This window comes from Crassostrea angulata, unplaced genomic scaffold (genome assembly GCF_025612915.1).
Source record: "Crassostrea angulata isolate pt1a10 unplaced genomic scaffold, ASM2561291v2 HiC_scaffold_127, whole genome shotgun sequence".
Classification (NCBI taxonomy): domain Eukaryota; kingdom Metazoa; phylum Mollusca; class Bivalvia; order Ostreida; family Ostreidae; genus Magallana; species Magallana angulata.
The window spans coordinates 236,458-253,495 of NW_026441682.1; the positions used below are offsets into that span (position 1 = coordinate 236,458).

Sequence of the window (17,038 nt, forward strand, 5' to 3'; positions counted from 1 at the left end):
TTTATTTATCGGTGGTTGTTTTTACATGTAAGTGCCCTGACTGTAACGCACTATATTAAAAGATTTGTTTTGGCTGCACCACGCGAATTTAAACTTAAAAGTAAAACTAGGTTTGGACAATTTCGTCTTTCTCAGAAGTTTCAAAAGTAAGTGAATATTTAAATTAATTCCAGAACTGGATTCGAATGATTTTTAGATTTAAAAAAAAATCAAAATAAAAAAAAATTATATTGAAACGAGTCATTGTAATTGTCATCGTTTATACCCCCTTGGAAAATGAAATTCAGACTTATTTATTTCCCATTGTAAAGTTTATGAAAATAGACTTCGGACCCCTCCCCCCCCCCCCCCCCCCCGGGCAAACACAATTATCCCTTGTGGCCCCCGGGGAAAAATAGGATCCGCGCATGCAAGTGTTTTATCCTTTGCCACTCTACATACCAGTTCCAAAAGATCTTACTTTTGTCTGATGAACCTTATAATGTGAGATATTTTGTTAAATGCCTTATAAAAACCTTTGTTGACTCCACTGTTGTCTTACCACGTACATGTATAAACAGGAAGGGCGGGGTCTCTCGACAATATAAAAAAAACAACTTTTAACTTATGATCTTGAATGAAGCACAACTATTGCGTTTCATTCAACTTTATTTGTCCTGTTTTTGTTGTCGAACATTCAAATATGTTTATCCCACTTATAAAAAAAAATATAATTTTAGTTATGTGCAGCAGTGTTCTTTTGCGTTATTGTTTAATGTATATGTAAATTTTTTGGTAAATAAATAGATTCAGCATACTTTATGAAAAAACCCATGCTAGATCAAACGCAAATTATTTGCCTTTAAAGGTATTTTTAGAGGCTTTTTAAGATGACAGGACCAGACTTACAGTAACTTTCACAATTTTTCTTTTTTTTTAACGCATATAACACACGTGTGTTCATCTGTATAGTGTTTAATACATAATGAAGTTAATTAAATAAGTACAATTTTAAGCACTGTACTATACAATTACATCAAATTATGCATATCAAAACATTCATCAATATTATTATTTTGGTTTTTTCTTTCTTTATTTTAAGAAACAAAATAAAATATTTGATACACATTTCTCAGAGAGAGAGAGAGAGAGAGAGAGAGAGAGAGAGAGAGAGAGAGAGAGAGAGAGAGAGAGTTCTCCATTTACACCATACAACTGCTTATATCATCTTCCATTCGTGAACCCTGTGTGATTTGTCAATATCTGTGATTGATTTTCATGTCATAGTCACTAATTATGATCAATAAAAAATAACCTTTGACCCCCGGGATCAGCAATCTGACCCCGGTACCACTATGATGGTTTCTTTGCTGACGTCACAAGCTGCGTCATGTTCCCACGCTGTGGATGGCGATTGACACGTTCGACAGATGTGTAAATATTTATATGAATATTAAAGAAAAATCGTACCGGTGTAAAGCTGCCCCTTCACACTAAAACACAAGTTTCTGGCTGAAAATGGACAGGTCCTTATCATTTGCATATTTTTATTTCCTTTGACAATGTTGCCTAGTCAGCAGGTGAGGTCATAGCGGTTACCAAATTCTTCCGTTTGGGGTAAGTGTTTTATTTCAAGTAGGTTCTTGTTCATGTACTTATCAGTTTTTGTACCTATGGGAAATAGGCACAAAATGCAATTTGTTTTCACATCTTTCTACTCAATTCCCGCCCAGTTATGTCATTATATGGATGACTTATTAGATACACATAAAAAAAAACAAAAAAGGGGGAAAGCAATTAACACCCCCACTTAAATCAAACAAGAATCTATGGAGGTACAGAGTTGACTGCTGGTTGTAGAAATTGTACACTTGTTTGTACATGTATGTGTCTTTATTGATACATTTTGTGAAAAAAAACTAATACCAGAAAATATACTAAAATAATCACTATGAATCTTATACTATATCCCTTTCTATTTTTTTTTTTCAGGAATGAATGTAGAGAAGTTCATCTTTATTACATGTAGAGAATAAAATTGAGTTATCATGACCCAGAATATTCTCCGAACAATATATTCATTGCCCATTAAAATCAATAGACGAGACGTAAAACTTTCAAGATATGACCCTTAACACAGCTTTATACTTATATATTCCTTTGATACAGGCATACAAATGGCCCAGGAAAAACATTCATCACGTATGGTATAAACTACTTAACGTCCCTGGGGGCTGCGTCAGAATAAAAAAAAATGAATTACAGCGTATGGTCCTATGACATTATGGGAGAATGTTCAAACATGTCAAATATTAGATAAATCAGCTTAAAGACTTTTTATGCATGCGGAAAGTTTGAAGCGCTTAAAGTGACAATTAGTTCCGCGGCCAACAAAATCCTTTTACGGCGATATTTTTATTGTTGAAGAATTCAGTCATTTTTGTATTGTATTTTGGGGGTTTTTGATTCCCTGTTCATATTTTTTAGGGATTTAAACGATTCATCGCACCAGTTAAAATGACTGAAATTAGTAATAATTTGTAAAGACGAATGTGTTTGTCTAAATATTAAATTCACAAACTGAACAAATAGTACAGCAGTTGGAATCTAATTAGATCTATATGAGATATTGGGCTTCTGTCAATATTAATGTAGATAAAAGAGATTAAAATACGTTCACCGTTTTCAATTTTTACCCAAAAATATGTCTTAATTGATCTTCTTAAGGCAAAAGTTATAAAAGCTCCGATGAGAATCGAACTCATGACTGACAGAATCGTAGTTAAGGTTCTAATCCATTACGCTACTCTGTAAGGTGAAAGAAAAAGATTATAAAATGGTACTTGATTTTATTATTTATCTTGGCAGTTCGTCATATTATGCGTCACCTTAAAATACCCTTGACTAAATATACATGGATTGCATTTTTAAATCATTTTTCCCTTTTCATGTAACTATTTTTTCTTATTATGTGTCGGTTTTATATCTGAAATTTATGATTCAAATAATTGTCAGAACTACAATTGCGTATCCCCATAATTTCAAGTGCATATACAGTACAAATAGTAAATTATCAGGGGTTTTCATTAATCTGCATCAAAGCAATGTCAAACCTTTCGTTAAATATAATGGCTTGATATGTTATATTTCTTATAGATGTTAATTTTAAGTAGTGCATTTAATTGGAACATAGAAATAAAAAAGTTAAACCTAATGCATCAAGCTCTGATTGAAACATGATGAAGCAGAATAAGTTCATTAATATTCTTGTTAATTGGAACCGGCATGTTTTTTCCTTATATTGAATTCTAACTACGGTGCTAATTAAATGAAACATGGTTGTCAATTTTTTAATGATGATTTTTATGTTCTTTTAATGAAAACGTGTCATATCTGGGGAAAAAATAAATTTACGTTTTTTATTTGCTCCTTTATGTTTTTACCTTCAACATTTTTCTTGCATTTATCCTTTATGTGATAACGTGTGTTGCAAAAGCAATTTTTTTATCAACACGTGCATCATATAAAAACAACAAAGAAAATCGTGCTCACTTGGGAATTTTTGTTATACATAGGAGCTGTCGGCAAAGTTCATTGGAGTACCTTTTTTGCAGATGTCAAAGCTGTTTTATAGGTGCATATGTTCATATACGAGTATAGTGAAATTACAATCTCTGTGTATCATTGCACAATGGTGTTGAGACTGAAATAAATAAAACGAAAAAAAAAAAAGGGTTAAACCCTGATGCTTTTCCAAATTAGTCATTTATACGCCGTGTCGCTAGAGATACTCAAAATACATGTTGACCGGTGAACTTGAATGAGGGTTTGTGGGTCCTACAATGTCACGTCACGTCCGAATGAAAGGTTTCTACTTTGTCGTCAAACTTTCCTTGATAATTATAGCTTAATATACTCTACGTTTGTTTTGTTTTTCACCACAAACCTTGACATTTTCTATTGATTTATTTGAACTATTTATTGATTTGTTATGAATCAGATATAATAAAATCAACGACGCGCCTCTTCAATTTTTAATAATTGCACGATTTCAGTGACTAAATTTTCTGCTGTTACAAAACCTCATGAGTCCTTGATTGATCTATCGGCTGGAATTTTCATTATGATCATACAGATAACATGTACATGTGATTGTCTTTGTAAAAGTATAAAATATATGATAATCGAAGAATTTAATATGCATTAAGTAAAAAAAGAAGGTAATTTTGCGGAATAAATCCATAATATTTTTGCATTAATCGCAATACATCGATTTTTTTCTGATTGTTTTAGGGTTCTTTTATCTCAGAGAGAGAGAGAGAGAGAGAGAGAGAGAGAGAGAGAGAGAGAGAGAGAGGGGGGGGTTGTTATTTGAGTTTTCACAAATTTGAGAAAGGTATCATATATCTACAATCTTTAAAAAAAAATGATTAATTGGTAGTTGGACTATCAATTGGATTCTTTTTTTTCTAGAACAAAATGGAGTCTGATAAAAATATTTCATAATTAATAATTAATTCTGAATTCACTACAAAGAATACAAACTAGAGTTTATCTTTTATTATCATTTATCTATTTTTTTTCTTTTTATATAATACTGCAAAGATGTATATTATAGTTTGTGGGCAGTACAATTTCTTCCTTTTATTTTTTTAACCTTTTTTTTTCTTAGAATAAAACAAATGAAACTGACACATTTATTCCGTATTCTCTTTTAATTGGGATCCACTTTTTTTAAAACAATGACATAATGTGATACAATTATTTCAGTCGCCTTTAAAAAAAACAGTAACCTTACACCTTGTCGTGGAAATTACAATTAACTTCAGAATTAATACAAATCCTTCGCTTTCGTTAAACTCAGCAATCTTACGTTGGTCTAACTGTTTCCTTTTTTTTTCTTGATTTGATTAATGATCTTAAAGTAATTGATTTGGGCACTGAATACAATCACTTCACAATTAATTACATACTGTGATTCATTTTTTAATATAAATTAAAATGGATTATTTAGTCAGCAAAATGAAACTTATTATGACCGGGTTTTTGATACTCCGTCGCCGAATTAGACAGACAACAACAAATATAGGTTAAATTGGATGAAACATGTAAAAATGACCTCCCCTGATGTCACTGATTGAGATGAAAGATGATGAAAATACGATCGGCATACTTCCTAATCAGTCCCGTGGTGTCGGGCAGTAACCACTCTTAATATATACCTTTAACTAACACCGGAGACTATATGACCCGGTCCTTTTAATTACATTTGATTTAATGAATTAGTTACTAACTAGGCCACCGGAAGAGTTGTTTTCCGACAGAAATAAATATAATTTACGACATCCGTTCTCATCTTCTCATTACGTGTATGAAATTTACGCACATTTCCTCTCAAGGACTGAAGTACATTAACCCATTTTCAGTAGAACGCTAGGCGTCATCTGTGTTTCTTTTTATAATAAGAAGCATTCTGAAAGTATTGCATAAGCAATACACGTCCCCTACCGGTTTGTAGAAGTTTGTGAAAACGATGCACTGTTGTGCAGAATACCATTTCTTACCCTCTTCTGTACCTCAAATCAACAGACCAGCCCGATAACGAACCCGATTTTAATAATGTCCTTTCTGACATGTATTCATATTGCAGATATTATTTGAAAAATAATATATGTCAGAAAGGACAATAATACAAAAAAACTTGTCAATTATATTTAGATTAGAACACAATGCTTGACACTATTTTACAGAATTTATTTGTTTGTTAGAAACAATAAAAAGAATAGTACAAGTAATGCACGATATTATTACTGACTACATACTTTCCTCGTTTATTCAATACACACCGAACCCGATGACGAACCCAAACATTAAAAGAATGGAATATAAAAAAATTAATTTTCTCGAAAATATGTCAACCAGACGCTACAAAACTGTAAACTTGATCTGTAGTTTGACATTCTGAAGCTGTTCAGCAAATTTCATATTATACCTCAAACGCATAAAGAAAAAAAGTGTGAAAAACTGAAGTGGGACAGACAGACGGAGGACAGACAGACAGACAGACGGACTGACGGACGCAAAGGAAAGCTATAGTCCCCTCCGGTGAGAACCGGTAGGGGACTAATAATTTCTTGTTATGAAATGAACCTCTGCAAAACTTGAATTTTTAAAATGCTAATATAATTAACTATTTTTGTATCAAATTAGATACAATCATGAAAAGTATAATTAATAAATAAAAATGCATATTGGTAACTTCGTTTTTTTTAAGCTACAAAAATTAAAGATTAATGTTTAAACAGTGTAAACAGTATGGCAACTAACCATAAAGACACGGCCTATGTTTTATTGTTTGGCTGAGACTTTGTAACCCATAAGCTTTCAAAATTTACATTTTCCCCCACATTATACATTTACTTTGCAGTATGCGTATGTCATATCGTAATTAATTCCCTACACTGGTTATACTATCAAATTTGAAGCTGGAATAACGGTCCTGAACGGTTTTCGCAAATCTAAAAGGGGAGGAATCCTCGTAAAAAAATGATCTTGAATTAAATTTACATAATAAATGTACCAAATATAGGCATCGGATACCCCCCCCCCCCCCTTACACACAACATTATTCTACCAGGACCCATCCCCCCCCCCCCCCCCCAAATGAATAAAAAAATTAAAAAAAAAATTATTTCAGGCATGCTGCATCGCGGTAAAAAAGAGAAGTATATTGCTTATGGACAAACACATTTTAGTTCTTTTATTTTTTTTTTTTATTTTTTTAGCAATTACATGTACAAGTAAATTATTTTATAATATTTGTGAGATTAAAAGTTAATCACACTTATTTAACCAAAAAAAGAAAAAAAAAATATAATGTATACATGTTCAGACTGTACATGCAACAGTGAGATGAAAAGAACAGCAATACACAAATAAAGAAAAAAGGAAAGAAGAAAGAAAAAAAGAACAAAAGAAAGAAAGAAAAATGAATAAAAAAAGACGATAAACAAGACAGAAAGAGAGAAAATGGATAGAAAGAAGGAAAAAGAAGATGGTGTAAAATAAACACTTAAGAATGCAAAAGTTCAGGGGCACATTTTTAAAATTCGATCTGTTCGTCGCCGTGAACTTTCAAGGTTAACATAAACATTTAACAGCTTGATCGGCAGACAGGCCGTCGCCATCAAAAGTAATTGAATTATTAAAAAAATGACTGGAAAATCGAACAGGTGGAGCAAGAGCATACTAAATACTAGGTTCAACAGTGCGCTACGCATTGTCGGAATTCGAATTCTAGCCCTTTGATATTTAAGTTAAATGTCGTGTTATAATTTAATGATATTTATCCTTACCTTTTGAGAGAAACCTTTTTCAATTACAGTCTAGTTTTACATTTTAAAATTATTTATCTTTAGCATTTTGTATATCTAAATGAGTAGAGGGTAAATTTTGTTTTACTATTTGAAGGTGTGTGGCCTATTTTCAGTAACTTGTATATATATTATTTGAAAAAAAGTAACATGTTACATTTTCTAAAGGTGTGTGTGTGTGTGTGTGGGGGGGGGGGGGGGGGGGGTGATATATCCTCTTTTTATTTTAGACTCATGCATGTCCTGTCTTTCGATTCCAAGCCGTTTTTTAAGACCTAGGTCAAAGGTCGGGGCTATTGTCGCCTGTCTGTCTGATGTCTATCTGCCGTGGCCGTCTCGTACATACAATGTAAATTAGAAATCACGTTCTAAATCAATATTCAAATACGAAGGACCATGAACGTTCCGTGAGGTGATTACTGTTCAAGGAACAATAAAACGTGCAACATACTTAAGATATCTTTTTATTTTACGATATATGTAAACGCGACGCTATTCAACAATATGAAGCAATAAAAAAAACACAGTACTCTATCACTGAATTATTATGCATTGATACAGAAGATAAAATGTTTTTTTTTCCTAACTTGTGTAAAACAACTTAAAGTTTGCACTTGTATACGTTTTTCGTATTTTTTTTATTATAATGTAGGGAAACACAAGCTTTTACTGTATTTATGTTCTATTGATAAGGCGCTATGAAAGTTCATAAGCTCGAGAGAACTGCGCTAAGTGATTGACAAGTGCTTGACAAACGAATATGACAATTGAAAAACATTGCTTGGTTTATATGCTTTGAGATAAACTATAGAATAAACTTTAACATATTTTCAATATGTAGTACATTATGTATTACACTGTGCATTTTCATTACCTAGTACTACATGTAATGTAATAAGCAATTCGTAGCTCAAAATATTGATCTGCGGTCATTATAATGCTGGTGAACAACAGAGTATACTGCAGCTATCCGATTATGACACTACATGTAAAATGTAAAAAAAAAAAAAAAGAGTTGTTAAAGTTTTTGTAGTTTATTCAAGAGATAACAGTTGTTGGATTTCATAAAAATAACTAATAATGGTAAATGAAGACCAGATGATCTAATATCACAGACTAGAATCTAAGTTTCATTCTTGGATCAAGGAACTATATATATCATAATGGTTTCATCCAAAAATGCTATGACATTTGATGCAAGTGAAATGGGAAAAATGAAAGTAATAAATAATAATGAAGAAATGAAATATTGATTGGCAATGAACATGATTCGCAATGATAAATAAATTAAAATGTCTTTATCCAAATGTATCGGCCCATTTGTAGCCAGTTCTAAGAACAAAAGCTGGAAGGTCCTTATGCCCGCCATGTATTTTATACTGGACGTGTCCATCATTGCTCTTTTGCTCGTGGATCATGATGTCACTTCCCAAAGCACTCAGGAGCGAATCAAGTTGGGTAGAAACATCAGCGACACCACCTTGTGCGTTAGAAGGTGATGCAACACCGCCACCATTCGGGTTTGCTGAAAGGGATCCTGTGCTAAAAGCATTTAAATCAATGATGTTTTCAGGCTCAGCAAATGCCGAATTCTGTTGTTCCTGTTGAATTGTTGGAACGTTGGTGCTTGCTACTTTTGGTTCTTCCCTGTATTGCTGAGGAAGGTTGTTTCCCGAAAGCAAAGTAGCCGCACGGTCAGAACGGGGATCATACGGAATATCAACAACATCGAAATGTTGCCCTTGCGACCCGGCATTTTGTGAAATATCGTTGTTAAAATGACTATTAGTATTCTGTTGTTCTCGAATAACACTTTGTTGGGACAAGGATCCTGCCTTGGTATCTTGGACGAAATCTGTTACATGGTTTACAGGTTGGTTTATCATCTGTGTTGTTTCTGAGATGTGGTTCGCCGTAAAACTTTGAGCTGTCGTTTTCACGACGATATCTCGACCTAACACTCTTATACTTCGGGGTGTTGTTGAGTAAAACGTTTGTGGTGATAGTTTATGGCCACCATTCAGAGTACTGGAAACTATAAATTGAGGAGACTCCACAACGGTTTTGGTTAATTGTGTACGCTTTGGTATCCCAGTTTCGACATTACTAGACCCATGGGTCAAGACGGTCGGCGACATGTTTTGTCCTGGTCTGTAATGCCTGGAGTTCTCTAGAGACATTCCAACAAAAGCAGTTCTCTGGACAACAGGTCGTGGAGTTGTTGTAACGGTAGCTTTGGTTGTGTCAGGAATCATTAATTTCTCCAGCGCCGCCTCTTGTGTTCCATAGATGCTTGGTACTGGTTTTCTTCCAAACATTTCCGCAAATATATCTCTGTAGTCAATTGTTGTTGGAAACGTAAATGGTGACATATCCGTTGTATACTGTGTTGTTTCTCTGATCCATTGTGGAAGAGTAACTGGTAACGGTGTTGTTGTCGTTATTGGTTTTGTTGTTGTGGTTGTTGTCGTTATTGGTTTCTTTGTTGTAGTTGTCGTAGTTATTGGTTTTCCTGTTGTTGAAGTTGTACTCAGAGTTGTTGTTTCGGTCACCAATGGTTTCACTGTAGTTGTCCTTAAGGAAGTGGTCGTTGGTGTAGTTGTAGTAGAGAAGGTAGTTGTTGTTCTTTGCGGTGTAGTTGTTGTTAAGCGAGGTGTAGTTGTGGTTTTGACAGGTTCAACCATGAGCGGCCTTAAACCAAACAATTCAGGATACAATTCACGGTAGTCGACAGTTGTGAAGAAAAAAGGCATTGTATTTATGTTATCAAATGCTCTATTTTCAGTAGTTGTCTTAACTGGAGCTGGTGTGGTTTGGATAACAGGTCTTGTTTTAGGCTTAGATGTTGTGGTTGTTGTGATCAAAAGTTTTGCATTGTATTCGTTTTCGTCATTTCTTTCTAAATTCGATTTTGAAGCTTTTACGTGTAACGACACCAAACTGAAAGGTTTTTGAACACCTTCTTGTTGTATTTTCAAATCAGGAATTGGCCAAGTTGTAGATTCAATCTTTGTTCCAGAAAGGGTTGTGGGTTTTGTTGATATTTCAAATGGCTTTGTTGTCATTGCTTCCAAAGTTGTCGTTGGAGTTGGTGTGTTCGACTTTGTTGTAACAGGTGCCTCTGTTGTCGATGAAATCACACCGAGAGTAGTTGACTTTATAGGTTTAGAGGTAGAGGTTGTTGATCTTGGTGATGTTATAGGAATACTGGTTGATTGTGTAGTTGTTGTCGGAACTGTTTGAACATTTGCAGTGGTAGTCGAAGATGTCGTAGATGTCTGTAAGTTTTGATTTATCTCCTCTCCCTCAGGGTTATTAGACATAAGAATTTCTTGATTGTTACTTGTTGTTGATTCAGTTTCTTTGGTTCTTAAATAAGTTGTTGTCGCCGGCGAACTTGTTGAAGTTGTTGACATTGTTGACATTTCCAGTTTGATCGTTGAAGGTTTTGGCGTCGTCGTTGTGGAATACATTGACGGACCGGTAGTCGTTGTTATATCATCTCTATCATTCTTCTTACGTGATTCATTGTCAACGATTGTACTGGGCGACGGAATAGATTTCTTTATTTCGAAAAGTGGTGGGGGTGTACTAAGGTCATTTGATTCATAATCTAGGTTGAATGGCGAGAAACTTGGCAATACCAAATTTTTTTGCTTGTCAACTTTTCCATTCTTATAATCATCTACCAATACAGTGTCAATCTTTTCACTACCTTTTACTTCATTTATGTCTTCCTTCATATCGGAATCTGATTTTGAAAGATCGATCTTGTTGGTATTTGTGGTTGGAATGGTAGTTGTTGAATACACTACTGCTTTCACAGTCGTTTTACTTGCAAATATGGTGGAAAGTTTAGGAAGAGCGACTTCATCATCATCAGTAAAATTTGAACTTATTTTATCGGATGTTGAATTTGTATCATCACTATCTCCGTTTGATGTATCTATAACAACTGCGCTGTTCTCATGAAGAGCCATTGTTGGGAATTCATACGAAACACTGTTTGAATTACCGTTAGACCTTGATCGTGAATTTTTAGGTATTCTTTGAATAATGACCGGAGGTGGGGACTCTCCGCCAAAGCCTGTATTCACATCAGTGAACTGAACATCCTGATCCTGTAACATACTCAGATCAGGCATATCTTTTGGCGCCTTCTTTTGTGGCTTTGTATTATATCGTATAATTTCGTGGTGATTACTGTTTTGGTTTCCATTTCCAAAGTGTTGATGTCTCTCAGTGTGTGGCTGGAATGCATGTTGCTGCACATGGTTTTCTTGCGTATGGTGATACGGCACATCAACTTGGTTTTGTTCTTTTATGTTTAACGTAAGTTCTTGCTGTTGTTCAACTGGCTGATTGTGGGGAGGAGGTGGTGGTTGGAAGTGATTTTCCTCAACTGGTTGATGTTCATGGATTGGTTGATGCATCGACTGTTGTTGGCTTTGTTGGTGTTTTTGAAGCTGTTTCAATAAATTTCCACTCTGGAGAGCTTGTATTAGTGCCGCAATCAAAAGTTGAGCAGGATTTACAGGACCAGCTGGTTTGGTGTTAGTTTTCTTTCTTTGATTCACTTCTTTGGCGGCGTTTCGAAATGGCTGTCGTCTTTGTGGAATATTTCTATTTCTTGTGTTTGTTAAAGCAGGCGGTTGCCTATGCCTATTTGAGTTAGCCGCTCTTTGGATTGAAGGGATACTTGTTGGATGTATACGAGAATTACGGTTATTCACCGGGAGTCTTGTAGAGAAAGGTGAAACATCAAAGCGCCGGAAATTATTCCTAGCTGTCTGCATTTTTGTTGAAGCGGTCGGATCAGCTGTCGGGAGTCTATTGCTAGACCATGGGCTTGTTTGAGGAGTCTGTGTTGGTCTTGGCACTTGTCCAAAATTATTTCTTTTTAACTGTCTATTGCGTTGTGTATGTTGGAATGATCTGTGCTCTAAAGGTCTTTCAGTGGTTGTTACTGGCATGTTTCGTTGTTCATTTCCTGAATTGCGTTGATGGTTCTGCCGATCTGTTGCAAACTTAATGGATGACCTTTTCCGTTGTAACAGCTTCAATAACTTTGCAAGTGGGTTGTCTGTGCGTTGTGGGGTAGGATGATTAAAACGAGGTCTTTCTGTAGTTGTTGTTGTTGTCACTCCGTGATGTATAGGAACACCTTTGTTGCCTTGACTAGATTGTGAATTTGATTGACGTGTATTAATTTTCATTTCAGCCTCCCATTTCTGCAAGTGGCTTAAATGAAGTGTGGTAGCTTGAGTAGTCGTTGCTGGTTGAACATATCTATTGGCATTAGGCTGTGCATTCTGATTCTTGTTAAAGTTGGGAATCGGATGTAGAGGAGGCATTGTTTGTCCACCGTGATGATTTATTCTCTGATGATGTGGAGCGGTACTTGTAGTTGTGTAATATTGAATACTCGGTTCTGTTGATACATGAAGCCGTGCAGGTAGAGGGTGATGATTATAATTCGTCTGGTAATTTTGCACTTGCTGTACTGTTGGCAGCGGAGGAGGAGGGGGAAGAAGATTAGGAACATGTTCTACTGGTTGTTGATACACTGGAATGCCTTGCGGTGCAGGTTGATAGGTTGGCAGTGTTTGTACAATTGGAGGCTGTGTTGTTGGTTCTGGCTGGTACCTGGGTGACGTTGGAACAAATGGAATCACTGTGGGCTGTGTTGGAATAGGTGCGGGGGTTGTTACTTGCTGAACAGGAATATCTGCACTTCCAGCAAGTGAATTCTGTTTTCTAAAACTGATTCTAACTTTCTGTGGTCTTGGCCTAGACATCCTGTTGAAATAGTCATTAAGAGAGGGTTTTGGTGTTGTATTTGGAAGAGTCGTAGGAATGTATTGTTGTGATGGTGGAGTAACGACTGGCGGGACAGTTCGTACTTCTTGTCTCATTGCTCCTGACTGAACATGGGAGTTAGGATTATACGGTAACGGATTCTGATGATGGAAAAAAGGCACTGGGGTTGTTGTAGATTTTGTTGTTGTTGTCGCTACTGTAGTGGTCGTACCTACTGGTCTTGGTCTCGGAGGACGTTTCATGAATTGTCTTTTAAAAATTGGTTTTTGGAAATGAACTGGAAGTGGAGTAGTTGTTGAAGTTGTTGTGTGTTGAAACTGATGTCGTTCTAGGTTCAATTTTCTAGGTGGCTCCGTGCTTATAATTGAATGGATATGGTTGTTTTGATGAGACGGCATTTGGCTTCCAGATGTGTGATGGCCTACATGAACTTGTTCAAGGCTTGATCCTGCGGAGGAAGGTCGTGGGCCAGTGTGAATCCTTGGTTGTTGGTTTTTCACTGACAGTAAATTCAGTGTTGGTAACTGAACAAGAGGTGGTGGAGTTCTTTGCTCAATAGGAGGTTGTTGTTGCACATTCCCTAGAGGAGGTAACTGAATTTGAGGTGGTCTATTTGGAAGTGGTACTCTACCCTGGTTGCCTTTTGGTTGAATTTGTTGATGTTGTTGACCATGGTTGCTGTTTACTGTACGGTTGTTGATATGTGCTGCGTTTCTATTTTGGTGAGGATGACCTGGATTAACATTTTTATGAGGTACAATTTGATGATTGTTGTTCATAATGGTTGGATGGTGACCTGGGGCTGGAGGTAGACTTTGGGAAGGCATGACATGATGGCTTTTCTGAGAATTCTGTCCAAAAGTTGCGACTTCTGTAGGGATCTTGGGTACTTGAACAGTTTGTAGAGGCGGTAAATGAAGTTGAGGCATACTATTAGGTTGATGCTGCATTACAAATTGTTGTTGTTGCTGTTGGCCTTGATTTTGTAATACCAATGGATTTGATGTTGTAGAAGTTGGTTGTCTTGCAGGCTCCGGCTGTTTCTGGTCCGCTGCGTTATTTGTTTGTGATTCAACGTTTGAGTGGATATTCGCAGTTTTTGCAAAAACAATCATACTCTGTCCCTGACTTCCATTCGGTTTCTTTGTCGTCACTACAGGGATTTCAGTGACCATTTCTTTGTCCATGACCAATATAGATGGACCAGCCCTAACATCTTCCCTTTGTAACGCATTAGTTGCTTCAACCTGCCTCGTCTTTTGTCGGAAAGCTGCTTCTTTTTTTAACTGGTCTCTGTATTTGATCATGTCTCTTATCATTTTTTCCATCTGGGAAATTTTAGAAGCGTGTCCTGATCCCGTATTCTGTGGATTGACTCCCTGGGCCCTTGCTCTTTGGATCGCCTGAATTTGTTGAAGCAGTTGCTGTCGTCTTTGTTGCTGTTGTTGTTGCTGATGCTGTTGTTGCTGTCTTTGCCTCTGTTGTTGAATATGCCGCAACATGACTTGAAGCCTATTGAACTCTTGAATTTGCCTCTGTACGATGTTAGGATCAGCGAGAGGATTTGGTCCTGCATTTGGTACAGTCGGGCTGCTTTGGGAAGGCTGCTGTATTTGAGTGTTTTGGACGCTTGGAGGCTGGATTTGTTGCCAAGATCTGTTAATCTGTGGCACCACTTGCGCGGATGATCCAGGAAAAGTTGGTTGCATAGGAAGTCTTGGTGTATTGTTGGCAGCCATGTTCGGCAGCTGAAATCGCTGTTGGACATGGTTCGGTCGATTTTGTCCGTGGAGTTGTTGGGGGTTAAAATTTTGAAATCTGTTATTCAATATTTGTTGAGGAAATGTACGCCCCGAGCTCATATGTTGTCTCTGAAATGCATAATTAAAAGGTCATCAATACATAATAAGGTTTTTATAACATGATAATAACATAATATATTAGTGTTTGATTGTTTTATGTCAAAATAAACGTTTATTCATTCGGTCTAGGAAATTAATTATGAAAGTAATTAATTCAGCAGAGGTTGAATAATCGATGATATGTTTAATTGAAAAGAAAAAGAAAATGAGCACCAATATTTGATGGATCACTCTGCGCGAATTATGATTCATATTTGTACTGTAAATGACATGTCGAAGCGTGATTTATTACAAATGATCAACATTTCCATGTATTGTGGTTAGTGATTACATGTAACACCTGTTTCCGTTTTCTGTTTTAAGCGCGCATTCAGTACTGGCAACAAAACTGTATTACAGTATACGTAGGTTGCATGTAATGTCTTCACAATTTTTTTTCAAGAATTACATATGCAAATAAATTATCTGCTATTAAACCACATCTTGGTAGATTTTGTTGTTGTTGTTGTTATTTTTTTTTTTTTGTAATTCACTTATACTATTCATATCGCATAATGTAGCAGTCAAATAGTTTCCTGTTTTTTAAGATTTCAATATTTAAAATTCAATACATGTTAAATTGTGGTCTTCAGCCAACTTTCTTAGTGATATTTCCTTGAAAATTGAAAGGCTTAAATTATAAAATTTCAAAGGTAACACGAAACAGATAATTGCATGTTTTATGGCAACGGGCCAACATGCCAGTGAATGTTGAAACTATCTCTTTTGCCATAAATCAACCAAACCAACCGGACACACAAGCAAGGCAGATTCATTTCGAATTCATGTCAAACTTCTACAGCTATTCACCTTTGATACCATTGGAACTTTTTAAAGTTCATAAATCATATAATTTAAATCTAATAGGTAAGGAAGAAGCATCTTGTCTTTGCAAGCCTATATATATACGAGTTGGGGAAAAATTATTGATACACAAGTTGTATACTTGAAACTGAATTATGACGTTTTTTTAAGTTTCTAACAGTTGCAATCAAAGCAAAGCTGGTAGGAATGCACATGCGTGATATGCAACATAGAAATGCTTCTGTCATAATGTGCTTTGATGATTATATTGTACACTCTAAATTCAAGGCCTGTTCGTAAACGCTATGAGGTATCAGAATAAGTTTTTCAATAAGTTTAAGCGTCTTCTCTTTAGTATTAATATCACTAACTATTGTAAACAAATAAATAAATCGGACTTACCAGCATATGCAAGTTGAATTGTCCTTGGCATGAAACAAATAAAGCTTGGAGGGTCAGTAGAAGAAGAAACAACATGGCGGATATGTGCAGTCGCCTTTTCATCGTGTTCTGTCCGATGTCCCACATCTCCCACCTTCATCCAGCGATGTGGCACCTTCAGACCTATACAATGTTATGAAAACAGTTGAAGCTTCGATTGGCTTTATATATGGGATCACCGTCATCGTTAATTTTGAATGGTTAATTATTAATGCTGTCAATTTTTGTTCTCTCCCGAAGAGGTATATATGCAAATGAGAGATGGCCTGTCATAGATTAGGGTTGTGTCATTAGAAATTTAAGGAGTTGAAGAAGAACATTACCGCCAAATTGGAAAAGTTGAACTTCTTATTAATTTTGATGAAACACTACCGGTGAATGATGGATTTGATTTTATAAATAGTTGTCGAGTATTAGTTATCATCAAAATCGTATTTCCATAAATTTCAAATGTTTCATACTTATGACAAAATGTGGAAATTAAATATTTCTAACCTATTGAATTTCTCCATTTTAAGACATTTTGAATTAAGGTTGTTATAAGTCAAAACATAATTAATTGTGTTTTTTTTTTTAAATAACAAATTCCTAGATAGAACTTTTGTTAGAATTTTTTTGCAATTGCAATTTATTGAAAAAAAACCTATATTTTGAAATAGCACTGCCGATTTTGTAAATTCAATACTTATATCTTGCTGGAAATATGTTTTCATGTTGTTG

The 17,038-nt window shown here is 35.5% G+C and overlaps 1 protein-coding gene across 1 annotated transcript; it reads right to left on the minus strand.

Moving 5' to 3' along the window:
* Positions 1 to 9,692: 9,692 nt before the first annotated feature.
* On the minus strand, positions 9,693 to 14,911 carry LOC128169418 (putative uncharacterized protein DDB_G0291608). Its single transcript, XM_052835569.1, has 2 exons — positions 11,042 to 14,911; positions 9,693 to 9,977 (listed from the first exon to the last, which is right to left on the minus strand). The coding sequence occupies exons 1-2, from the start codon at positions 14,909 to 14,911 to the stop codon at positions 9,693 to 9,695; spliced, it is 4,155 nt and encodes a 1,384-aa protein (XP_052691529.1).
* Positions 14,912 to 17,038: the final 2,127 nt, after the last annotated feature.

Coding starts and splice junctions, on each gene's coding strand:
- LOC128169418 (XM_052835569.1), bottom strand. CDS start 14,911: ATGGCTGCCAACAATACACCAAGACTTCCTATGCAACCAACTTTTCCT. Junction 9,978..11,041: donor AAAAGATTGACACTGTATTG/GTAGATGATTAT, acceptor TACACCGCAAAG/AACAACAACTACCTTCTCTA.